At 46.9% G+C, this 26,457-nt stretch overlaps 1 protein-coding gene across 1 annotated transcript in view; it reads right to left on the bottom strand.

The window, feature by feature from the left end:
• LOC141121936 (NACHT, LRR and PYD domains-containing protein 3-like) overlaps positions 1-26,457 on the bottom strand; it is a 52,887-nt gene that overhangs the window by 2,834 nt on the left and 23,596 nt on the right. The window contains exons 6-8 of the mRNA XM_073611693.1: positions 25,953-26,099; positions 17,459-17,629; positions 9,514-9,687 (exon numbers count right to left, since the gene is read on the bottom strand). Of these exons, the coding sequence (XP_073467794.1) occupies positions 9,514-9,687; positions 17,459-17,629; positions 25,953-26,099 (492 nt within the window). The remainder of the gene's footprint in view (positions 1-9,513; positions 9,688-17,458; positions 17,630-25,952; positions 26,100-26,457) is intronic.

Genomic DNA, 26,457 nt, shown 5'->3' with positions numbered 1-26,457 from the left:
GGCCCATAATTCACTGCGGCATCGCAGTGCATTGCTGGCTGATGATTGGCCAAGCATGCACTATGACCCGCATGCTTGGCCAATCACAGCGCTGTCAGTAGAGAGAGCTGTAATTGGCCAAAGCCAGGGTGGCTTTGGCCAATTATGGCTCAGGGGATTTAGTACACACCCCACACTATATAAGGCCGCCTGCACGGCGGCCCTGTGTAGTGTGTGTTCCGGTGTGCTGAGAGATAGAGAGAGAGAGAGACAGTGTCATTTGATTTGAGTTAGATAGATTAGGCAGAACAGTCAGTCAGTTAGCTGCACTTACAGTGTATTGTGTATATATATGCATCCCAGGTGTTGCATATATATATATACACTGTATTCAGTTTAGCTAGATCCGTTCCTGTTATCTTCTATCTAGACTATTTACATTTAATGCAGTGCGTCCTGCTCACAGTGTTCAGCTAGATCCGTTCCTGCTATTTACATTTAGTGCAGTGCGTCCTGCTCACAGTGTTCAGCTAGATCCGTTCCTGTTATCTTCTAGACTATTTACATTTAGTGCAGTGCGTCCTGCTCACAGTGTTCAGCTAGATCCGTTCCTGCAATTTACATTTAGTGCAGTGCGTCCTGCTCACAGTGTTCAGCTAGATCCGTTCCTGCTATTTACATTTAGTGCAGTGCGTCCTGCTCACAGTGTTCAGCTAGATCCGTTCCTGCTATTTACATTTAGTGCAGTGCGTCCTGCTCACAGTGTTCAGCTAGATCCGTTCCTGCTATTTACATTTAGTGCAGTGCGTCCTGCTCACAGTGTTCAGCTAGATCCGTTCCTGTTATCTTCTAGACTATTTACATTTAGTGCAGTGCGTCCTGCTCACAGTGTTCAGCTAGATCCGTTCCTGCAATTTACATTTAGTGCAGTGCGTCCTGCTCACAGTGTTCAGCTAGATCCGTTCCTGCTATTTACATTTAGTGCAGTGCGTCCTGCTCACAGTGTTCAGCTAGATCCGTTCCTGCTATTTACATTTAGTGCAGTGCGTCCTGCTCACAGTGTTCAGCTAGATCCGTTCCTGCTATTTACATTTAGTGCAGTGCGTCCTGCTCACAGTGTTCAGCTAGATCCGTTCCTGCTATTTACATTTAGTGCAGTGCGTCCTGCGCACAGTGTTCAGCTAGAGCCGTTCCTGCTATTTACATTTAGTGCAGTGCGTCCTGCTCACAGTGTTCAGCTAGATCCGTTCCTGTTATCTTCTAGACTATTTACATTTAGTGCAGTGCGTCCTGCTCACAGTGTTCAGCTAGATCCGTTCCTGTTATCTTCTAGACTATTTACATTTAGTGCAGTGCGTCCTGCTCACAGTGTTCAGCTAGATCCGTTCCTGCTATTTACATTTAGTGCAGTGCGTCCTGCTCACAGTGTTCAGCTAGATCCGTTCCTGTTAAATTCCTACTGACCGGCAGGCTTGTCTGGTTACAGTATATAAAGCTACCTGAAGAAAATTACAGGTGTTCTATTTGATCCTATTAGTACCACGGTCAGGCAGCTAGACTATTTACATTTAGTACAGTGCGTCCTGCTCACAGTGTTCAGCTAGATCCGTTCCTGTTATCTTCCTACTGACAGGCAGGCTTGTCTGGTTACAGTATATAAAGCTACCTGAAGAAAATTACAGGTGTTCTATTTGATCCTATTAGTACCACGGTCAGGCAGCTAGACTATTTACATTTAGTACAGTGCGTCCTGCTCACAGTGTACAGCTAGATCCGTTCCTGTTATCTTCCTACTGACAGGCAGGCTTGTCTGGTTACAGTATATAAAGCTACCTGAAGAAAATTACAGGTGTTCTATTTGATCCTATTAGTACCACGGTCAGGCAGCTAGACTATTTACATTTAGTACAGTGCGTCCTGCTCACAGTGTACAGCTAGATCCGTTCCTGTTATCTTCCTACTGACAGGCAGGCTTGTCTGGTTACAGTATATAAAGCTACCTGAAGAAAATTACAGGTGTTCTATTTGATCCTATTAGTACCACGGTCAGGCAGCTAGACTATTTACATTTAGTACAGTGCGTCCTGCTCACAGTGTACAGCTAGATCCGTTCCTGTTATCTTCCTACTGACAGGCAGGCTTGTCTGGTTACAGTATATAAAGCTACCTGAAGAAAATTACAGGTGTTCTATTTGATCCTATTAGTACCACGGTCAGGCAGCTAGACTATTTACATTTAGTACAGTGCGTCCTGCTCACAGTGTTCAGCTAGATCCGTTCCTGTTATCTTCCTACTGACAGGCAGGCTTGTCTGGTTACAGTATATAAAGCTACTTGAAGAAAATTACAGGTGTTCTATCCCAGCTTAGTGCAGCTACAGGCCATTAGTATGTCTGGAAGGCCAAGAAGGAGAGGCAGACAGTCACAAGCCAATAAGAGAGGGCAAGCAGGCTCTGTGTCTAGTGCTGGTCGTGGAGACGGTGCATCCTCATCAGCACGTGGCCATGGGACACGCTTGGCCTTTTTTTCGGCAGCTGGCCATGTTGAGCCGCAACATGCGGAAGACTTGGTCGAGTGGATGACCAAGCCGTCCTCATCCTCCTCATCCTCTCTCACCCATGCCCAGGGTGCTTTGTCTGGCAAAGCAGCGGCCTCTTCCCTCAGCTCAATGTCATCAGTGACTCCTTCCCTAGCTCCACCATGTCCTCATGAGGATTCCCTCGAACTGTTTGACCACAGTGTTGGGTACATGCTCCAGGAGGATGCCCAGCGTTTGGAAGGCTCTGATGACGATACTGAGCTCGATGAAGGCAGTAACATGAGCGCGGACAGAGGGGGTGCCCAAGAAGGACAGCAATCTGGCAGTCATGCTCCCCCTGCTGCAGCATACTGCCAGGTTTGCTCCAGTGATGAGGAGGGAGGGGATGATGAGGTCACTGACTCAACGTGGGTGCCTGATAGGAGAGAGGAGGAGGAGGAGGAGGAGGAGGAGGAGGCGGCAGCACATCACCAACGAGGCAGGATGCCCTCCAGGGGCCAGCCTAAGGGCAGCACATTGACTGCATCACACCCCAAAGCTCCACATGTGCAGGGCGCTGCAGTCTCTGCGCGTTATTCAAAAAGTTCTTTGGTGTGGGCCTTTTTTGAGACGAGTGCATCAGATCGCACCGCTGCTATTTGCAACATATGTCTCAAGCGTATCTCGCGTGGCCAAAATATCTCCCGCTTGGGTACCACATGCTTGACCAGACATATGTTGACCTGCCATGCAGTTCGTTGGCAAGCGTATCTAAAAGACCCACACCAAAGAACAAAGAGGATCTCTCCTTGCTCCTCATCAGCTGAGATTTCCAACCCCACTAGACCTTCAGTCCTCTCTGAGACCTGCAGTGAGAGGAATGAAGGTGTAGAATTAGGTGTGTCACAACCAAGTACTTGTGGGCAATCTGCTTTTGGTACACCGACGTCAGATTGTACCAGGCAAATTTCCCTGCCCCAGCTGCTGCACCGCCGAAAGAAGTTTGCTCCCAGCCATCCACATGCCCAGCGGTTGAATGCTAGCTTGGCAAAATTGCTAGCACTTCAACTGCTGCCTTTTCAGTTGGTAGACTCTGCCCCCTTCCGTGAGTTTGTGGAATGTGCGGTTCCTCAGTGGCAGGTACCCAAACGCCACTTTTTCTCACGGAAGGCGATTCCGGCTCTCTACCGGCATGTGGAAGGCAATGTCCATGCCTCGCTGGACAGGGCGGTCAGCGGTAAGGTGCATATTACCGCTGACTCATGGTCCAGCAGGCATGGACAGGGACGTTACCTAAGTTTCACGGCGCATTGGGTGACTCTGCTGGCAGCTGGGAAGGATGCAGGACAAGGTGCAGTAGTGTTGGAGGTTGTTCCGCCACCACGCCTCCAAAATGCTGATTGTGACACACCTCTCTCCTCCACCCCCTCCTCTTCTTCTTCCTCCATGGCCTCTTCCTCGGAACCAGCGGTGCTCCGTAGGCGTTCAAGGGGCTACGCAAGTACGCAGGCCAAAAGATGCCATGCGGTGCTTGAGCTGGTGTGCTTGGGGGACAGGAGCCACACTGGGGCAGAGGTTCTGTCAGCTCTGCAGGGGCAGGTTCAGAGGTGGTTGACGCCACGCCAACTTAAGGCAGGAATGGTGGTTTGCGACAATGGCACCAACCTCCTCTCTGCCCTCCGACAGGGACAAATGACCCATGTGCCCTGTTTGGCTCACGTCCTTAACTTGGTGGTGCAGCGGTTCTTGGGCAGGTACCCGGGCTTACAGGATGTCCTGAGGCAGGCCAGGAAAGTCTGTGTGCATTTCCGCCGGTCATATAATGCCAGTGCTCGGCTGACGGACCTCCAAAAGGAGTTTAACCTGCCCAAGAACCGCCTAATCTGTGACATGCCCACCAGGTGGAACTCAACGTTGGCCATGCTGCAGCGGCTGCACACGCAGCAGAGGGCCATCAATGAGTACCTGTGCGACTATGGCACCAGGACAGGGTCAGGGGAGCTTGGTTTTTTTTCCCCACGCCAGTGGGCCATGATCAGGGATGCATGCACTGTCCTGTCACCATTCGAGGAGGCCACGAGGATGGTGAGCAGTGACAGTGCATGCATCAGTGACACTGTCCCCCTTGTCCACCTATTGGAGCACACGCTGCGTGGAATAATGGACAGGGCACTTGAGGCAGAACAGAGGCAGGAAGAGGAGGACTTCCTTAGCTCTCAAGGCCCCCTTTATCCAGACAGTGTTCCTGCGTGCCCGCCGATCACACAGGAAGAGGAGGAGGAGGAAGAGGAGGAGGAGGAAGATTGTGTCAGTATGGAGGTGGAGCCTGGCACTCAGCATCAGCAGCAGTCTTTAAGGGATCAGTCCCAAGAAACACATGGACTTGTACGTGGCTGGGAGGAGGTGGCTGCGGACCATGTCGTTCTTAGTGACCCAGAGGACTCCGGACCGAATGCCTCAGCAAACCTACGCTGCATGGCCTCCCTGATCCTGCAAAGCCTGCGTAAGGATCCTCGTATTCGTGGTATCAAGGAGAAGGACCAATACTGGCTGGCAACCCTCCTTGATCCACGTTACAAGGGTAAGGTTGCGGACCTTATCTTGCCATCGCAGAGGGAGCAGAGGATGAAACATCTTCGGGAGGCCTTGCAGAAAGGTCTGTGCAACGCGTTCCCAGAGACTGGGAGGTTACAAACTCCTGTTTCTGGACAACGTGTTGCTGAGGCTTCGGTCAGTCAAAGAAGGAGCGGTGGAGAAGGTGGCCGTCTGACCGATGCGTTCAGACAATTTTTTGGTCCGCAGCCCCAAGGTATGATCGGTTCCAGCAACCATCGCCAGCGTCTGTTTTACATGGTGCAGGAATACCTAGGGGCAAGATCAGACTTGGACACCTTTCCCACCGAAAATCCTCTGGGTTACTGGGTCTTGAGGATGGATCACTGGCCAGAGCTTGCACAGTATGCAATTGAGCTACTGGCCTGTCCTGCATCCAGCGTTCTTTCGGAACGCACATTCAGTGCTGCTGGAGGCGTGGTAACCGATCACAGGGTGCGTCTGTCCACCGACTCGGTCGATCGGCTGACCTTCATAAAAATGAATGAGTCTTGGATCACCACCAGCTACCAAGCACCTGATGCTGATGTAACCGAATAATTTTTTTTGAAATCTCAGATCCCTTCAAAGACTGCCTATGCTGATGCTGAGTGACTATCCCTGAGTAATTATCCTCTTCCTCCTCAATCATCACGCTGATAGCTTGTAAGAACATTTTTGGTTCTGGGCGCCACCACCAGTGCCTAAGGCACAATTTTTCAGCCCCTGTTTAACAGGGGCGTGTAATTACAATTTTTGATGTAATACTTTGCAGCAGGGCTCGTTCCTGCATTCCAACTAGAGTGTCTGTGAGGGGTTGCAGTGTTGTGGCACCAGCACCAGTGCCTAGGGCCCAATTTTTCTGCCCCTGTCTAACAGGGGCGTGTAATTACAATTTTTGATGCAATACTTTGCAGCAGGGCTCGTTCCTGCGTTCCAACTAGAGTGTCTGTGAGGGGTTGCAGTGTTGTGGCACCAGCACCAGTGCCTAAGGCCCAATTTTTCTGCCCCTGTCTAACAGGGGCGTGTAATTACAATTTTTGAAGCAATAATTTGCAGCAGGGCTCGTTCCTGCGTTCCAACTAGAGTGTCTGTGAGGGGTTGCAGTGTTGTGGCACCAGCACCAGTGCCTAAGGCCTAATTTTTCAGCTCCTGTTCAACAGGGGCATGTAATTACAATTCTTGATCTAATATTTCACAGCAGGGCCCTGTGAGGGCTTACAGTGTTGTGGCCACAGCAACACCTAAGGCCCAAATTTCTGCTGAGTATATAGGGCAGGACCCTACTTTCAAACATCTAACTTACAAACGACTCCTACTTGTAAACGGAAGGAGACAACAGGAAGTGAGATGAAATCTACCCCTAGGAAGGGAAATTCTCTCCTGTAAGAGTTAATATGGGAAAACAAGTTCTCCTTTCCACTGATGCTTTCCAATCCTTGTTCCACAAAAAAACCCAAATTTTCAAAAAACATTTTTCATTGGGACAAAAAAGTGAGGTGAAATCTTCTGAAGAGGAGGAAAGACAGCAAAACAAATGTCACAGGGGTGATAACCCTTCCCTATGTTTTCCAAAAAGCTTAGAAAAGATTTTTTGGCTGGAGCTAAACACGTTAAAAATGTTCAAAATTACAAACAGATTCTACTTAACAACAAACCTACAGTCCCTGTCTTGTTTGCACCGCCTGTATACTGCTGTTCAGAGTATATAGGGCCTGGTGGCCCCACACCTTTCCTTATTTTAATTTGGGTGCGGGGTTCCCCTTAATATCCATACAAGACCCAAAGGGACTGGTAATGGACTGGGGGGTACCCATGCCGTTTGTCTCACTGATTTTCATCCATATTGCCATGACCCGACATGACATTAAACCCGCAAGCAGTTTTAAATGAGATTTTTTCCTTTAAAAATGACATTTGGTGCAGGGACTGTTCTAAACATGGGAAACACGCGTCACTTTACAGGCATACTATAGACACCCCCCAGGTACGATATTTAAAGGAATATTTCACTTTTTTTTTTTTACTTTAAGCATCATTAAAATCACTGCTCCCGAAAAAACGGCCGTTTTTAAAAGTTTTTTTTGCATTGATACATGTCCCCTGGGGTAGGACCCGGGTCCCCAAACCCTTTTTAGGACAATACCATGCAAATTAGCCTTTAAAATGAGCACTTTTGATTTCGAACGTTCGAGTCCCATAGACGTCAATGGGGTTCTAACGTTCGTGCGAACTTTCGGTCCGTTCGCGGGTTCTGGTGCGAACCGAACCGGGGGGTGTTCGGCTCATCCCTAGAGCTCGTACTGTGCTTTGTATGAAATGATGGAAAAGGGGGAGCTCGTACTGTGCTTTGTAAGAAATGATGGAAAAGGGGGAGCTCGTACTGTGCTCTGTAAGAAATTATGGAAAAGCGGGGCTTGTACTGTGCTCTGTAAAAAATGATGGAAAAGGGGGAGCTTGCACTGTGCTCTTTAGAAAATGATGGAAAAGGTGGGCTCGTACTGTGCTTTGTAAGAAATGATGGAATAGGGGGGCTCGTACTGTGCTCTGTAATAAATTATGGAAAAGGGGGGCTTGTACTGTGCTCTGTAAGAAATTATGGAAAAGGGGGCGCTTGTACTGTGCTCTGTAAGAAATGATGGGAAAGGGGGAGCTTGTACTGTGCTCTGTAAGAAATTATGGAAAAGGGGGAGCTCATACTGTGCTCTGTAAGAAATTATGGAAAAGGGGGAGCTTGTACTGTGCTCTGTAAGAAATTATGAAAAAGGGGGCTTGTACTGTGCTCCGTAAGAAATTATGGAAAAGGGGGAGCTTGTACTGTGCTCTGTAAGAAATGGTGGAAAAGGGGGCACTCGTACTGTGCTTTGTAAGAAATGATGGAAAAGGGGGAGCTCGTACTATGCTCTGTAAGAAATTATGGAAAAGGGGGGCTTGTACTGTGCTCTGTAAGAAATTGTGGAAAAGGGGGAGCTCGTACTGTGCTCTGTAAGAAATTACGGAAAAGGGGGAGCTTGTACTGTGCTTTGTAAGAAATTATAGAAAAGGGGGGCTCGTACTGTGCTCTGTAAGAAGTTATAGAAAAGGGGGGGCTCGTACTGTGCTCTGTAAGAAATGATGAAAGGGGGGCTTGTATTGTGCTCTGTAAGAGATGAGGGTCATTTTTATACTGCATTTCTGGAAATGTGTGTGATGTGTAATGTACAAATCTGCAGCCGTACAAGTGGTCTCTTATGCTGAGAGTAGATTTGAGGTAGATTGTATGGAGGTGGCAGGATGTGTGATCTCATCTCTTCATAAGTTAGAAAAAAAGCCAAGGAAAACTCCAAGCTCACTTACCGACCAGCCCACGGACAACCAAATTAACCTAACAGTATGCGTTAAAAACAGGGGTTTAGTCTGCACACACTTGAAAATACATGTGTAAGCTACAGGCCCCGCCAAGGCACCCTGGTATCTGTAGTTCTATCACTAGCTTATGAGTGACTCCATAATGGAAGCACATGCATTCTGATGGATAGATGGAGGGCAGATGGACTAAAGGGAGCCCACCCCTTCCTAAAGGTACAGGGGCACACTGAACACTCAGCACATAGCACAATGGCTACAAAGGTGTCAGTGTGTTGCCTGACCAATATAACAGTAATACAAAAAAGGAAGCCACTGCCCCCAGCTATAACTGGCCATTGCAGCAAGTAGCATTGGAAGGCAGCATGTGTTAGGTGGGGCAGTGGCTTCCTTTTTTGTATTACTCATCTCTTCATAACTGACCCCAGTATGCAAATACACCAAACCATCCCTTCTGTCCTCACATTTTAGGGGTTTGAAAAGTGTCACCCATTTATAGGGCCCCCACCACTTTGTGAATCACAAACCTAATCCTGAGGGGTCATCACCATGGCAGAGGCCCACACACTCATCCAACCATTGGGATAGCAGAGACTGTAAGCCTGTTGTGCTGGGCTGTCATGTGTACAGACTGAGAACACATATCTGATTGGCTCAGTTATACTAACACATTGGATAAATAGTGGGGGTGGGGGATATTTTAATGGAAGTAAAGTTATTTTTCTTTTAAGGTAAAAACTTGTGGAAGATTGTAGGATCTGACTAAGATTATTGGTGGTGGATGTGATTTTCCTTATCCCCATCTTTAATGAGCAGAAATCTGTGACTGACACAGGAAATCTAAATTATTTCTCTCATTATCTGTATAACTAGAGAGACCTCCAATGGGTTCTACAGAAATTGTATAGAATGTTTGCCACCCCGTCCTTTCATTTACATTACAGTGCAGCCCGGGTGTCAGAAGACCTCCAAACATTGTCCTACTTCCATCATCTCATCACCATCCAATGCTGTATACATTTTACTATTCCCATTCTAAGGCTTAGTATGTGCATTACCTCCAATATAATACTTCTTACCATCTCTCCACAATGAATCCCGCTTGACGGGGGACCTCACAACAACGATCCATTTCTGGGTCTGACATCTTCTCATCATTTAATATTATCTCCAGTCTGGTCAGAGTTTGGTTTGTGGTGATAACTGAGCAAAGATCATCACAGCACGATAATGTCATATTACACCTAACAATACTGGAGGGAGAAACAGGAAACAAAGATGACATTTCCTTCCAGTGACGGGCAGAAGTAGACACATCCAATGATTAATCAGTGCGGAGGATCTTAAAAAAAAAAATGTTGGGACATTTGGATGGATGATTTCATGGAATATTGGTTGGATCTCCCTTGTGAGATGAAGGTGAGTTGTCACCCACGTGAAAAGTCTTATGCCGCGTAACCATGGATTTTTTTCCGAAGGATGTTGGCTCAAACTTGTCTTGCATACACACGTTCACACAAATGTTGTCGGAAATTCCCATTGCCAAGAACGCGGTGACGTACAACACGTACGACGGGACTAGAAAAAGGAAGTTCAATAGCCGCTGCGCCACTCGTACTTGATTCCTAGCATGCGTAGAATTTTGTGCGTCGGACTTGTGTACACACGCTCGGAATTTCCGACGACAAGTTTTGTTGGTGGAAAACTTGAGAACCAGCTCTCAAACATTTGTGTGCAGAAATTCCGACAGCAAGTGTTCGATGGAGCATACACACGGTCGGACTTTCCGACAACAAGCTCACATCGAACATTTCCCGTCGGAAATTCCGGCCGTGTGTACGCGGCATTAGTCTGAAGTTACAATGAATGTTGTGGGTATATTGCGGAGTACATGGTAATGAACAAATTGGAGGTGTGAACGGCTCCATATACAGTAGATTCCCTTTCACACTAAACTGCGGCACATCAATGGGAACCAGCCACATAGGAAATAATGGGATTTCTACTTGACATGCATCTCCATGCAGCAAAATACATGAGTATTGCTGCTAGGGCTGAAACAACGAATCGATTATGAATATAGTTGTCAACTATTTTCATAATCGATTAATCAGCCAGCTGATTAGCTGGCCTGCATACAGAATGCATTATTTGTTTACATATCAGGAAATACAGTGCAGCACACATACAGCTCAGTACACCCTCAATGCATGTAAGTGCCTGGGAACTTGTGAATGTGTGAGGAGCAATGCCTCATGGGACATGTAGTCCTGGGCAGGAAGTGAGTGGTTCTAAAGTCAGAAGTTTTTTTACCTTGCTACAGGGGCACTCTATACTATACTTTGCAGCTTGCTATTGGGGCACTCTGAAGGCAGGAGGAGCCAGAAGTGTTAGTGGGGGACACCAGAAGAGGAGGATCAGGGCTGCTCTTTGCAAAACCATTACACAGAGCAAATAAGTATAACATTTTTGTTGATTAAAAAAAAGGCATTACAATTACATTTAATGTAATATTTTACCAGTATTTTACATTATATTTAAAATGATCATATCCATAAAAAAAAAGTCTCAGCTTTTAGTACTACTTTAATATAAAAGATTTCTATCTCCCTTCCCCCCTTCATATAGCTTCATGTGTGACTCCTAGATATAATGTCCATATATCCTACTTCTGGGTGTATTTATTATTATATACAGCATATGATATATGTAATATATATTATTACTTTCACTGTAAGAAAGTATAAATGAACCCCTTATAGTAGCGATTATCTGCTCTTTTCGTACTATAAAGGGCTAATTTTAGTTTTTTAAACCCCAACATGACAGGTGATACGAAAAAAATCATGCTGCTGTTACTAAAGGTCTTAGGCCTGGATCACATCTATGTGTTTTTTGGTGCTTTTTGCAGAAACGCACTACAGTTCATTTAACATGGTTACCTATGGGACACGTTCACATCTATGTTTTTTTTCAGCCACTGCGAATTTGGAAAGGGTCAAGGACTTTTTTCAACGCAAAACAGTGCATTTTTGGGTTCAATAGACTTCATTGGAGAAGATGCAGTAAAGCATGTAGTGCGTTTTTGCAGCACTTTGCTTTTTTTAATTTGCGCAAATTGCAGCAAAATCACATGTGCAAAAACGCACAACAAAAAGCACTGTAGAAACACATCAAAAGCAAACTGAAAAGGTGTGAACTGAACCTTATGCTGGCCATACATGTATCGATTTTCAGAACCTCCTCATATCCGCGCTATTGCCAAATGACGGAAACAGCACAGACCTACATTGCCGGGACGACGTCTATTGACGTCGTCCCGTGCACGAGCGGCCTGCGCACCCCTTGCAGGGCGCCTGCGGCTCGCTCGGTGATCAGCGAGTCTATGAGACTCGCCTGATCACAGATCAGAGTAAGGGGTCGGTCCCGACCCCTTACCACATGATCAGCTATCAGCCAATGACTGCTGATCATGTGATGTAAACAGAGCCGGTAATCGGCTATTTTTTCTCCTCGCGCTGACAGCGTGAGGAGGAAAAAAAAAGCCGATCACCGGCGGCCCTGAGAGGGACATCATTCTTGATCACGGCGATCATCTGTGCCCCCTGCCAGTGACACATAGCAATAGGCAGCAGTGCCGCCTACCAGTGCCCACCAGCATCACCCATCAGTGCCACCCATCAGTGGCCATCAGTGCCACCCATCAGTGCCCACAGTGCCACCCATCAGCGCCCACAATCAGTGCCACAACAACAGTGCTGCACATCAGTGCCACCTATCAGTGCCCATCAGTGTCACCTACCAGTGCCCATAAGTGCCCATCAGTGTCACCCATCAGTGCCCCCCATCAGTGCTGCCCATCAGTGCCACCTATCAGTGGCCATCAGCGCCACCTATCCGTGCCACCCATCCGTGCCACCCATCAGTGGCCATCAGTGCTGCCTTATCTGTGCCCATCAGTACCGCCTTATCTGTCCCCATCAGTGCCACCTTATCTGTGCCTATCAGTGCCGCCTTATCTGTCCCCATCAGTGCTGCCTTATCTGTGCCTATCAGTGCCGCCTTATCTGTCCCCATCAGTGCCGCTTTATCTGTGCCTATCAGTGCCGCCTTATCTGTGCCGATCAGTGCCACCTTATCTGTGCCTATCAGTGCCGCCTTAACTTGGCCCATCAGTGCTGCCTTAACTGTGCCTGTGCCCATCAGTGCAGCCTATCAGTGCCCACCAGTGCCGCCTCATCAGCGCATATCAATGAAGGAGAAAAATTACCTGTTTGCAAAATTTTATAACAAACTATGAAACTTGATTTTTTTTTTCTTTCAAAATTTTCCATCTTTTTTTGTTTGTTTAGCAAAAAATAAAAATCCCAGCTGTGATTAAATACCACCAAAAGAAAGATCTATTTGTGGGAAAAAAATGATAAAAATTTCATTTGGGTACAGTGTTGTATGACTGAGTAATTGTTATTCAAAGTGTGACAGCCCTGAGAGCTGAAAATTGGTCTGGGCAGGAGGGGGGTTTAAGTGCCCTGTAAGCAAGTGGTTAAAGGGGTAGTAAGGGTTCATTTTTTTTTTTTTTAAATAACAAACATATCATACTTGCCTCCACTGTGCAGCTCGTTTTGCACAGAGTGTCCCCGTTCCTCCTCTTCTGGGGTCCCTCGGCGGCTGTCTTGGCTCCTCCCCACATCAGCTAACCCACATTCTGGGAAACGTTCTCCCAAGGGGGTTAGCTTGCGGGAGCGCTCCCGTGATATAGCCGCCGACTGCATCACTTGGCCCCACCCCCCGGCGCACCGCATCATTGATTTAATTGACAGCAGCGGGAGCCAATGGCTGCGCTGCTATCAATCATCCAATGAATGAACCGAGAAGAGCCGAGAAGCCCAGTCGAGAAGCCAGCGCCAGGGGCGGCTCTCTAATTAGTCAAATTAGGCGGTCGCCTTAGGCCTCACCCCCAAAGGGGCTTCGTGGCTGCCTAATTTACCCATACCGCAACCTCGATGATTCGCCGGGACCGCCCTGCATTCTCGATCCGGAGTCCCCGCAAATCAGATTTCCGCAATGCCCGCGGCTTGTGCGGGGTGTCTCCGCTCCCGCACCCTGCAAGCTCCACTCCACTGTGCATTGCAGCCGGCATCTCTCCCCAGCTGCCTGACACACACAGTGCACTGCGGAGCGAAGCGAACTGAACCCGCCCCTCCTCCTCCTCCTGTGCTGTGATGTTTTCCTGTGCGCGGAGGAGCAGGGAAGGAGTCACAGCTCCATCCATCCCACCCCAATCCCATCCTGGCTCCATCCATCCCCCGATCCAATCCCAGCTCCATCCATCCCCCCGATCCAATCCTGGCTCCATCCACCCCACCCTAATCCCATCACGGCTCCATCCATCCCACCCCAATCCCATCCTGGCTCCATCCATCCCCCGATCCAATCCCAGCTCCATCCATCCCCCCATACCATCCCGGGTCCATCCATCCCCCTATCCAATCACAGCTCCATCCATCCCCCCATACCATCCCGGCTCCATCCATCCCCCAGATCCCATACCAGCTCCATCCACCCCAATCCCATCCCAGCTCCATGCATCCCCCGATCCAATCCCAGCTCCATCCATTCCCCATACCATCCCAGCTCCATTCACCCCAATCCCATCCTGGCTCCATCCATCCCCCCTGATCCAATTCCCATCCCCCCATACCATCCCAACTCCATCCACCCCACCCCAATCCAATCCTGGCTCCATCCATCCTCCTGATCCCATCCCGGCTCCATCTATTCCCTCAATCCCATCCCGGCTCCATCCATTCCCCCCTGATCCCATCCTGGCTCCATCCACCCCCCAATCCAATCCTAGCTCCATCCATTCCCCCCAATCTCATCCCGGCTCCATCCATTCCCCCCAACCCATCCTGGCTCCATCCATCCCCCCAAACCATCCCGGCTCCATCCATCCCCCGATCCCATCCTGGCTCCATCCATCCCCCGATCCCATCCCGGCTCCCTCCATTCCCCCCATTCCATCCCGGCTCCCTCCATCCTCTCGATCCCATCCTGGCTCCCTCCATCCCCCCAATCCTTTCCCGGCTCCATCTACCACCCCGATCCCAGCCCAGCTCTATCCATCCCCCGATCCCATTCTGGCTCCATCCATTCCCCCAATCCCATTCCGGCTCTATCCCCCCCAGAACATATCTTCTCCCCTCCCAAAGCCCCCCTAGCACATATCCTCTCCCCAATCAAACAGATGCTGTCTGCCACAAAGGGGGTGGCATCCATTTGATGGGCACAGTGGCTGCATTTGATGGCACAGTGGCTGCACTTCATGGGCACAGTGGCTGCATTTGATGGGCACAGTGGCTGCTTTTGATGGGCACAGTGGCTGCTTTTGATGGGCACAGTGGCTGCTTTTGATGGGCACAGTGGCTGCTTTTAATGGGCACAGTGGCTGCATTTGATGGGCACAGTGGCTGCACTTATAGGAACAGTGGCTGCATTTTATGGGCACAGTGGCTGCATTTGAGGGCACAGTGGCTGCATTTGAGGGCACTGTGGCTGCATTTGAGGGGGACAGTGGCTGCATTTGATGGCACAGTGGGTGCACTTGATGGAACAGTGGCTGCATTTGATGGGCACAGTGGCTGCATTTGATGGGCACAGTGGCTGCATTTGATGGGCACAGTGGGTGCACTTCATGGGCACAGTGGGTGCACTTCATGGGCACAGTGGTTGCATTTGATGGACACAGTGGCTGCACTTGATGGACACGGTGGCTGCACTTCATGGGCACAGTGGCTGCAATTGATGGCACAGTGGCTGCATTTGATGGGCACAGTGGCTGCATTTGATGGGCACAGTGGCTGCATTTGATGGGCACAGTGGCTGCATTTGATGGTCACAGTGGCTGCATTTGATTGGCACAGTGGCTGCAATTGATGTGTGTTTTTTTTTTAGAATTTTTCAGTTTGTTTGCACCCCCCCCCCAAGAATTGTGAGCACCAGCCACCACTGATCTTTGTATCATGTCTGCAGCCTCTGACCATCTCTTGTATCATCTCTGCAGTCTCTGACCATCTCCTGTATTATGTCTGCACAGTCTCTGACCATCTCCTGTATCATGTCTGCAGTCTCTGACCATCTCCTGTACTATGTCTGCAGTCTCTGATCATCTCCTGTAGTATGTCTGCAGTCTCTGATCATCTCCTGTAGTATGTCTGCAGTCTCTGACCATCTCCTGTACTATGTCTGCAGTCTCTGATCATCTCCTGTACTATGTCTGCAGTCTCTGATCATCTCCTGTAGTATATCTGCAGTCTCTGATCATCTCCTGTAGTATGTCAGCACAGTCTCTGACCATCTCTTGTACCATGTCTGCAGTCTCTGACCATCTCCTGTATCATGTCTGCAGTCTCTGATCATCTCTTGTAGCATGTCTGCAGTCTCTGATCATCTCCTGTACTATGTCTGCAGTCTCTGACCATCTCATGTACTATGTCTGCAGTCTCTGACCATCTCCTGTACTATGTCTGTAGTCTCCGATCATCTCCTGTATCATGTCTGCAGTCTCTGACCATCTCTTGTATCATGTCTGCAGTCTCTGACCATCTCTTGTATCATGTCTGCAGTCTCTGACCATCTCTTGTATCATGTCTGCAGTCTCTGACCATCTCTTGTACCATGTCTGCAGTCTCTGATCGTCTCTTGTATCATGTGACCTTCATGTAAATCAGGGGTCTCAAACAGACAGCCCTCCAGCTGTTTTAAAACTACAAGCCCCATGGATAAATATACGTGTAATATATAATATATATGTAATATATATATTTGATTAAAGAAGAATTGTTAAGGGAAAATTCTATAACGGTGAATTCAGAGTTCATAGAATTTAAAACTCTTAATATATGCAATTTATACAGTTATTTTTTATCGCTTGAATTATTTTTCCCATTATGGATGTGAATGGGGCCTCATGTCTTAGATTTGCCTAGGGCCTCACAAAGCCTAGAGCCGCCTCTGGCCAGCGCGTTCACGACGCGGAACTTTCGAGGGCTCAGGTAAGTAAACAGGGGGGGGGCTGGGGGGGCGCTAATCGTCGGATGTTTTTTCACCTTAATGCATAGAATGTATTAAGGTGAAAAAACATGTACCTTTACAACCCCTTTAATGCATCCTATGCATTAAGGTGAAAAAACACCTGGCAGTCACCGGCCCACTAGCCCCCCCATTTTACTTACCTAAACCCCTTCATTCAGTCGGCAGGGACACGCTGTCTCGCTGTCCACGGGCTCCCGGCTCTTGATTGGATAGATTGATAGCAGAGCAGCCATTGGCTCCTGCTGCTGTCAATCAAATCCAATGAGGCGAGCACCGGGCCGAGTCCTGCATTTGGCCTCTATGGACGCCGGATGCTGGACTCAGGAGCTCGCCCGCAAGGTAATCCCCTGGGAGAGCGCTTCTCCTAGGGGGTCATGTCATGCGGGGAGGAGCCGCAAGAGCAGCCGGGGGACCCCAGAAGAGCAGGTTCGGGGCCACTTTGTGCAAATTGAGCTGCACAGTGGAGGTAAGTATGATATGTTTGTTGTTTAAAAATAAAAAATAAAATTACTTTTACAATCACTTTAAGGCTGATATCACATGTATATAGTAAACTAATCTAACCGATACTGAACCCCTTATACTAAACACTGATTGGAATAACCCACCTTTATTGTTCTCTTAAACTGGAACTAAACCCTCCGGTCCTTTACAGCCAAGGGAGGTGCCATCATACCCTGAGATTGGAACTTCAGTTGCCATGGTGCTGCACATGTCATCACCTACAATCCTATGTAATGGTACTCTCTTTTTTGATATGGGACTAGCATGCAAAAAAATGGACCATTGTTCATCTGATTTTCTTATAGTATGTACTCAGAAGTCTGTCTTTGTTTAACTTTCATCTAGGTAACATGTCTGGATCCCTCACACAGAAGATTTATTCTGAAATCCGGCAGAATATTATATAATTTATAGTATAATTCTCACCTCAGCTCCTGCAGAGTACAGCCAGGGTGTCTGAGTCCTTCACATAGAAGTTTTATCCCAGAGTCTTGCAGATCATTATATGATATATCCAGTCTGATGAGGGATCGGTTAGTGATAAGAATGGAATGGAAATCATCACAGCAGGAGGGAGTCAAGCCACATCTATACAACCTGCAGAGACAAATACAGACACATGAGAGTAAACCAGGGAAATAACCCAAAACTCCTATGCCCTGTACACACAATCGGATTTTCCGACAACAAATGTTGGATGTAAGCTCGTTGGTGGAAAGTCCAACCGTGTGCATATGCCATCGAACATTTGTTTTCTGACTTTCCGCCAACAAATGTTTGCTATCAGGTTCTCAAATTTTCCGCCAACAAATGTTTGTTGTCGGACTTTCCGATCGTGTGTGTACACAAGTCCATCGCACAAAAGTACACGCATGCTCGGAATCAAGTACGAGCCGGAAGCGCCCAGTCTTGTAAAACTAGCGTTCGTAATGGAGATACCACGTACGTCTTGTACGTCACTAACATTTGTGTGACCGTGTGTATGCAAGACAAGTTGGAGCCAACATCCTTCAAACAAAAATCCACGGTTTTGTTGTCGGAAAGTTCGATCGTGTGTACGGGGCATTAGGGTTTTGACATCACAAATCTAATGCAAAAGAAAAAAGGAAGAAAGCAACGATATCCCATGATCAAGGTGAGAAAAGTCAGAAAAATTACACTTATGATAAGGCCTGACATGGGGGAACTCAAGGCACAACTTAGGAAAAGATCCACAAGTCTTTGGTGAAGTCAGACATCTGCAGATAGAAATAATAGCACAGACAGACATGAAGCTGAAAAGTACATATAGTCCAATCAGTCAGAGCAGACTTCCTCTTTGTCTAGAACATTTACATGAATTTGACACGTTGTCAGGGACAGGATCTGAACCCAAAAACTCTGCTGCAACTGGCAATAGATCTTCCTGCTGGGTCACCTGAGATGCTAGACAGCTCACTGTCTGATTCTTTGGACAAACATTGTTTCTATCTAATTTCTGGTGAACCTTGATCTCCTTTCTCCTCCTATCAACTTTCAAAATAAGCAATGCCTTTGCACTTCCTGTTTGCCAGATTATTGTGCTCCCTCAAGCCACCGTCTCGCTGTTGTCACTCTCAATCTTCCTTACCACTTGTTACTGACCTTGACTTGTTCCTTGACTATACTTACACTTGATCCCAACCTGAAACTGCTTGTTACTGACCTTTGGCTTGTTTACTGACTACCCTTCTGCTTGATTCCTACCTGCTTTGTCTGCTACTAAACCCCAGCTTGCTAGCCTTCTCAAGGGGCGACCTTAAAGGAGTGCAACCTGGTATTAACATGCAGTAAAACCCATCTGCACCATCAGGGGCTATGGTGTATACCGGTTATTGCTTAGATCCCACACCTCAGGTGAGCCTATGTTCATACCTCCCAACATTTTAAAATGGGAATGAGGGGCACCTACTAACAAACGAATGTAGGCATAGGACACGCCCCCTGCCACACCCCCTTAAAGGAGAATTAACTAAAAAAAGGTTAATTAAATCCACAAGGACTTTTTTTTTTTACCACTACTATTACTTTATATTGGCTTTTAAAGTGTACAAATGCAGCCATTTAGAAATTGGATGAAAGGTTTAGCACTGGGAAACACTTTTTGAAAGAGCATTTTATATACAACTATATGGATCAGACCAAAATGAGGGACAAATGAGGAGGGAAGAGGGACAGAGGAACATTGATCCAAATCAGGGACAGTCCCTCGAAATCGAGGACAGTTGGGAGCTATGCTATGTTATCTGCCAGGGTGACCTGCTTCTCTACTTATCTTACTGGTCTGTGGGAGAATCTATAGCTTTACCTACTGGTCTCCAAGCCTGACCCTTGACTATGACACCCATGCTGCACCACATTTTAGAGTGCACACTTTTGCAGAATCTTTCTGAGCCAGAGTCTGTCTCTGTTTGCCAAAAGTATGTTGGCTTTCAATAGCTTCACTTTCATAAAATATGTACTGTCGATATTTCATTTTGAATTTGGTGCATTTATTGGGCCACAATGTAAAGGGGGCATTTAAGAACTACCTGAATTTGGTGCACAAGTCCATGCAAGAACCAAAAGTGTATCACGAATTTGGTGCCATACATTAACAAGAGAGATTAATGCCAGAAAAGTGGGGCAGCAGCCCCCAGTACATGTAAATGTGAGCATAGTTCAGACACCTGTCACTTCTGTAATCTATTCTTCAGAGGAAAAGCAGGAAATGATGAGAATTATCAAGAAGAACTCACCTGTTCTTTATTCTGACAAACAAAGATCTGATATTCTACAAAGGGCTGCCAAGGAGAAGATGTCCCACTTTGGGATCTCCATTGCCTTCCCACTATTCCATCTCTCATAGTCTGCAGATAGTGGAAGGGACAGAATGTCAGCAAGGAGATGACATCTAAAGTCTCTGGGAAAAGTCTCCAATCAGACAATATATTACCTACAACCCATGTAATGTAGTGTATGTTATAGAATACAAGGAATGTTCTCTCCAATACGTGGGGTGGACCACCTGACCTTTACACATCCAGGTTGGTGAGCAATTTTTGGATGTAGCCAATTCGAGATCCAAACAATTGTCTAATTTTTATAGACACATCAGAATGGACATGACTCCCTTATTTTTGTGGTATAGAAAGGGTAATTTCATCTGATAGAGACGTTGATTCCCACTGAGAACTATTATGCCCTGTACACATGATAGGATTTTCAGATGGAAAATGTGTGATAGGACCTTGTTGTCGGAAATTCCGACCGTGTGTAGGCTCCATCACACATTTTTCATAGGAATTTCCGACACACAAAGTTTGAGAGCTTGCTATAAAATTTTCCGACAACAAAATCCGTTGTCGGAAATTCCGATCGTGTGTACACAAATCCGACGCACAAAGTGCCACGCATGCTCAGAATAAATTAAGAGACGAAAGCTATTGGCTACCGACCCGTTTATAGTCCCGACGTACGTGTTTTACGTCACCACGTTCAGAATGATCGGATTTTCTGACAACTTTGTCCGACCGTGTGTATGCAAGACAAGTTTGAGCCAACATCCGTTGGAAAAAATCCATGTATTTTGTTGTCGGAATGTCCGATCGATGTCCGACCGTGTGTACAGGGCTTTAGAGTGGGAGCAGGGGTGGACTGACAACTTATGGGGGCCCCGAACACTAGGGGATTATGGGCCCCCCCGGATTTAAAGATGGCAGCCACAGACAGGGCTGTGTGGAGGGGCACCTAGCTCGGCGACATGCAGAGTGGCAGGAGACTTAAAGTTGGTGAACAAGTAAAGGCACCAGGAGCCTCTCATGGGCAGGACCACCTTAACAGCATCATGGGCCCCTGGGCAAAGTAATTCACTGGGGCCCCTACCAGGGAGAAGGTGACCTGCGGTGCTGATAGCGTGCCCTGGCACACAGTGGGTGTGGCTAAATAATGCCACATATTGGGGGCGTGGCTGATTAGAAATTTCAGTCTGCGTTTTTACAAATTTTTATTTTATTTTATTTTTTTTTAAATCATTTTAATAATTTCTTTACCTTTTTTTTTTACAGTGCTGTTGAGGGGCTTTGGTGAGCTCTCAGGGGTCTAAACCGACTCACTTTTGAGACAGAGAAAGGGACTGAGGACACATTGTCCAGTTCCCTTCTCTGTACCCTCAGCTGCACTGCAGATGAATGAACAGGAGACAGAGGCTCCCCTACATTCCTGAACTGAATCAACGGAAACACAGTTTACTATACTCAGCTATGAATGAATACAGTGAGTGATCAGTACCGAACACCTGCTGTGTTCACTTAGAAAAGGAAGAAGGTGTCAAATTGGTAAATTACATATTTACTCACCTCTTCTCCGCTCTCCATCCTGAAGATCCCCCTGTGTGCCCGCAACTGCTGCTGGTGGGAGAGGAAAGGATTGAAGACAGCAGGGCTGTGGGGGGGTCCAGGCAGTGAGAGAATCCAGATCAGCAGTTCTATTAATTGTTACTGGCACCCCATGCATTTACAAACGTGCGCGCCAAACTGGACTTTTTCATGTTGCTCGTGTGTAGGGCAACCCATTGAAATAAATGGGCCGCCGTACACATGATGTATGAAAAAAATGCCCATGCTTGGTCGCACCTGTAGGTGAGAACCAGGTCTAAAGCCTTGTAGGCACGATGATAATATTGGACAAATGATCGTTGTCTTTTTTTTTTGCATGCTAGTATCATATTGAAAATAAAGAGGTTACTAAATTCATAAAAATTCTCGTACGACAGAACACAACTTCGGAGGTGATGTAATGTATTCTTTCATTTCCAAGCATGTGCGGTCTTGCTCTTCTGATATTTTTTTTTGTAGGAAAACTGCACTGATTAAACGAAAAGCGTACGATCTGGTATTTTGTGTTTGTCCCTTCAGATTATTGTGGATGAACAGTGGTGATAAGGTTCTTGAATGCTGTGAATTCAGATTTTTGTATGATTGCTGTGAAAGTGATCATTTTTTGTCCAATTATTTAATCGTGTGTACTAGGCTTAACTGTGAGTACAGAAAAATAAAAACAATCCTCAATAAAAAGAAATAGTTCTCTAAATAATCAGTGTTCATTCAGTTGTGCTACCATGAAATAGCTGTGCTCTGATATTTTTATTGGGGAATGTTATTTTGTATAAAGAGTGTTTAGATGGCGAGTTCAAACTTTTCATTATACAGAGTTTGGATAACACAGGGTTAAATGGAATGGTCATAGAGTGTGTGCTTGGGAAGATAGTGATGTGATGAGTGCCTGCTTAGGAGATGTATGTCAGCTTGGAGGGCTGCAAACTCTGTGGCTCCAACACACGCTCGGTGTATGTATATAGAAGCAATGACACTGCTACGGATAAACCTGGGGACTGAGCTGTAGTGGGGCACCTCCCTAGAAAGTGTGACTTTCCCAGCTCATTGGGGCCCCCTACTGGCCCCGGGCTCTCGGGCACTGCCCGAGTGGCCAAATGGTCAGTCCGCCCCTGAGCGGGAGGAGTGGTGGATCTCAGCCTCAACCATTGCTGGGATGTGAATCTCCACCTCAAATGACTGGTAATTCCTGCGTACACACGGTCGGATTTTCCGACGGGAAATGTTGGATGTGAGCTTGTTGTCGGAAAGTCCAACCGTGTGTATGTTCCATCGAACATTTGCTGTCGGATTTTCCACCAACAAATGTTTCTTAGCAGGTTCTCAAATTTTCCGCCAACAAAACTTTTTTGTCGGAAAGTCCGATTGTGTGTACACAAGTCCGTCGTACAAAAGTTCACGCATGCTCTGAATCAAGCAGAAGGAGCCGCTCTGGCTATTGAACTCCCTTTTTCTCGGCTCATCGTAGGTCTTGTACGTCACCGCGCTCCCACTTTCGGAATTGTTGGCCAACATTTGGGTGACTGTGTGTATGCAAGACAAGTTTGAGCCAACAACCTTCGAACAAAAATCCACGGTTTTGTTGGCGGAAAGTCCGATCGTGTGTACGAGGCATAAGTTGGTATTTGGTTTTTGATTTGTTATTGATGGTAATGATTTGTGTATTGCTGTATTATGTTCATGTCATCTCTCATTTCATTGTGTGCTCAATTTTCATTTCATTACATGGACATAGATCTGCTTATTAACTCATGTTAATTGCAACCCCGTCCATGGCTGTGTGAGATTGGGGGCATTTAATGGAGTGTTGTTGAACCTAACAGACAGCTATGGCTAAGGCCTGAATAGTTGAAATGCGTCAGTCCTCTGTTGGACTGATTTTAATCCACATGTGAAGATAAATTGGGATTTTTATTTTGGAACCTCACAGTGATGATAACGTACAAAATACAATAAGATGAAGCTGACTGCACATAATATAATATGTGGTTGTGGGGGGGCTCCGGAGTGGGTTTATGTCCATAGGATACAACCTTCATACCTGAACAGAACCCCCACCAGAAGCAGAGAGGGGGAGATAGGCACTCACTGCCCAGAGCCAGGACAGAGGAAGCCTTAGGACGTTTTATGGCAGACAAGAACTCATAAAGGGAACGAGAGTTAGGGATGTTCATAATTTCTATTAGTGATGGGGGATGGGTAGATTTCCAGGATTTAACCATTACTATCCTGCAGAAGTTAGACAATGACAGAGGATATTTCTGGAGTATGAGTTTTATTGGTTATGGGACAGCCTTTAGTACAGAAGTGAGAACTGTCTTATGTCTTTGCCTTCAGAGGAATGTATTGTGTTTTCTCTCTTTATTATGGCCAGGATCAGTGGTGGCCCGTCCATAGGCAGTCACAAAAAAAAAAAGGGCCCTTTAAAAATAAAAAAGGTCTTTTAGGTGCACAAATGCACTGTGTTTGGGTGCTGGACACAGTGCACTATGGGAAGCGTGACGTCTATGCAATCACGTGATTGGAGACGAGACGATTCATTTGCCTGCTTTTGACCTGCCTTGTGGTGCAATGCATTGCGCCTGAATACTACCTCCTGTAGTGTTAATATGGTAGCCTTGTTTTTTATTGGCACCGCTGGGCAGTGCTTTACCTCAGAGCTGGGCGTCACTTCCAGCTTCTCTGTGCCAGTGATATACCGGAAGTTATGTCCGTTCAGCTCTGTGGAACGCACGGCCCGAGCGGTGTTTTTTTTATCTCTTCAGTATACCGAAGTGAACTTGCAGCCGCTCTGTTTCTGGTGCTGGGACTGTGTACAGGTAAGCAACAGACCTATTTCTGGGAAAACTCCAAGTTTCTCTACTACTCTGTTATGGGACTAGGTAGCTTTGCTACCGCTCTGCTGTCCTTATTGTGTACTCTGGGGAGTTGACAGGTCGGCAGATTAGTCCCGGCCGAGATCTCTGGAATGTGAGGAGAGATAGCCCGATTTACTGCAGCCCTTTGTTATGCAGGGTTCTCTGTGTGCAGCTCAGGCCAGCGAGACAGCGTCAGCTTTAAGCCCTGTCAGGCTGAGCTGTGATTAGTGCAACATTTGCACAAATGTACAGGAAGAGGGGGGTGTAACATGTACAGGGGGGGTAACATGTACAGGAGGGGGAGTAAAATGTACAGGGAAGGGAAGTAATATGTACAGGGAGGGGGGTAATATGTACAGGGAGGGGGGTAATATGTACAGGAGGGGGGTAATATTTACAGGAGGGGGGGTAATATGTACAGGATGGGGGTAATATGTACAGGAGGGGGGTAATATGTACAGGATGGGGGTAATATGTACAGGAGGGGGGTAATATGTACAGGAGGGGGGCAACATGTACAGAGGGGGGGACATGTACAGGAGACCCAGGAACTCAGCACAGGGATGGTGGGACCCCCTCATAATGGGCACAGCAGGTGTACAGACCTGGGAACTCAGCAAAGGGATGATGGGAACCCTCATAATGGGCACAGCGGGTGTACAGACCTGGGAACTCAGCACAGGGATGGTGGGAACCCCTCATAATGGGCACAGCAGGTGTACAGACCCGGGAACTCAGCACAGGGATGGTGGGAACCCCTCATAATGGGCACAGCGGGTGTACAGACCTGGGAACTCAGCAAAGGGATGATGGGAACCCTCATAATGGGCACAGCGGGTGTACAGACCTGGGAACTCAGCACAGGGATGGTGGGAACCTCTTATAATGAGCACAGCGGGTGTATAGATGCAGGAACTCAGCACAGGGATGATGGGTACCCCTCATAATGGGCACAGCAGGTGTACAGACCCGGGAACTCAGCACAGGGATGATGGGTACCCCTCATAATGGGCACAGCGGGTGTACAGACCCGGGAACTCAGCACAGGGATGGTGGGAACCCCTCATATGTGGCACAGCAGATGTACAGACCAGGCCTGCATTACCAACAGTTTAATTTTTAAGTTTGCTTGCGCCCCCCCAAAATTTTGAGCACCAGCCACCACTGGTCAGAATGAAACATTATATTCATAGATTTGTAAATATGAAGTAAATATGAAGTAACTCAAGCTGTGGTTTTCACTCACAACTGATTGACTCAGAGGAGTGAGAGGAGAGGGGAGAGCAGATTACTGAAACCCACCTGAGGGACTTCACTGGATATTTTTGAGTATTTTAAAGATTAATTGATCCATGGTGTTTACAGCTACAGAGGTCAGTGAGGGTTTGTTTTAAAGCTTATTTACTGCTTGCTCGGAATATGGATGGTCATTTCATATGTACATAGCCTGGTCACAGATTTATTTTAAGGGGAACCCCAAATCCCATGGATGATATTATAAAGAGGAAGATTCCCTCAGAGAGCAGAGAAGACATGAGAAGAGGACAGGTGATGGAGGACTACATCAGTGAGGATGGAGGACACCCAGAGATATAAGGAAACACTGGGAGACGGGAACAATCACAAGACATCACATTTCCCGATCACTGCAGGATCACAGATTTCTCTTACTGTAATTCCTGAATTTTACTGTCCGAGTTAATCAGCCAGGAAAGGTTAGCAGGCTTCATTTTATTCTCTGAAGAGGAGGACTCTTCTTCATCTTCTGCTTTGTCCTCCCCCGGACAATCTTTACTGGAAATAGTACAAAACCGAAATCTAAAAACACAATAATAATATAATAATTACCACCAAGAATGTATTACCTCTGACAACAAGAATAAAAATGTAACAGCCAAGATTTCCTTCCACATGACTGCCTTCCCTCTGGCTCTACAGTATCATACTGATTTTCATTGGTGGTTATGAACAGTCTTTGAAGTCACACCTCAGACAAAAGGAAGCCCCCAATATATATATATATATATATATATATATATATATATATATATATATATATATAATATACTATATTTTCAAAAGTATTGTGACACTTGCCTTTACACGCACATGAACTTTAATGGTATACCAGTCTTAGTCCGTAGGGTTTGATATTGAGTTGCCCCCACCCTTTGCA

This window comes from Aquarana catesbeiana, unplaced genomic scaffold (genome assembly GCF_042186555.1).
Source record: "Aquarana catesbeiana isolate 2022-GZ unplaced genomic scaffold, ASM4218655v1 unanchor235, whole genome shotgun sequence".
NCBI classification, from domain to species: Eukaryota; Metazoa; Chordata; class Amphibia; order Anura; family Ranidae; genus Aquarana; species Aquarana catesbeiana.
Note: the sequence above shows the minus strand (reverse complement) of the source record. Positions and strands in the feature narration are given on the sequence as shown.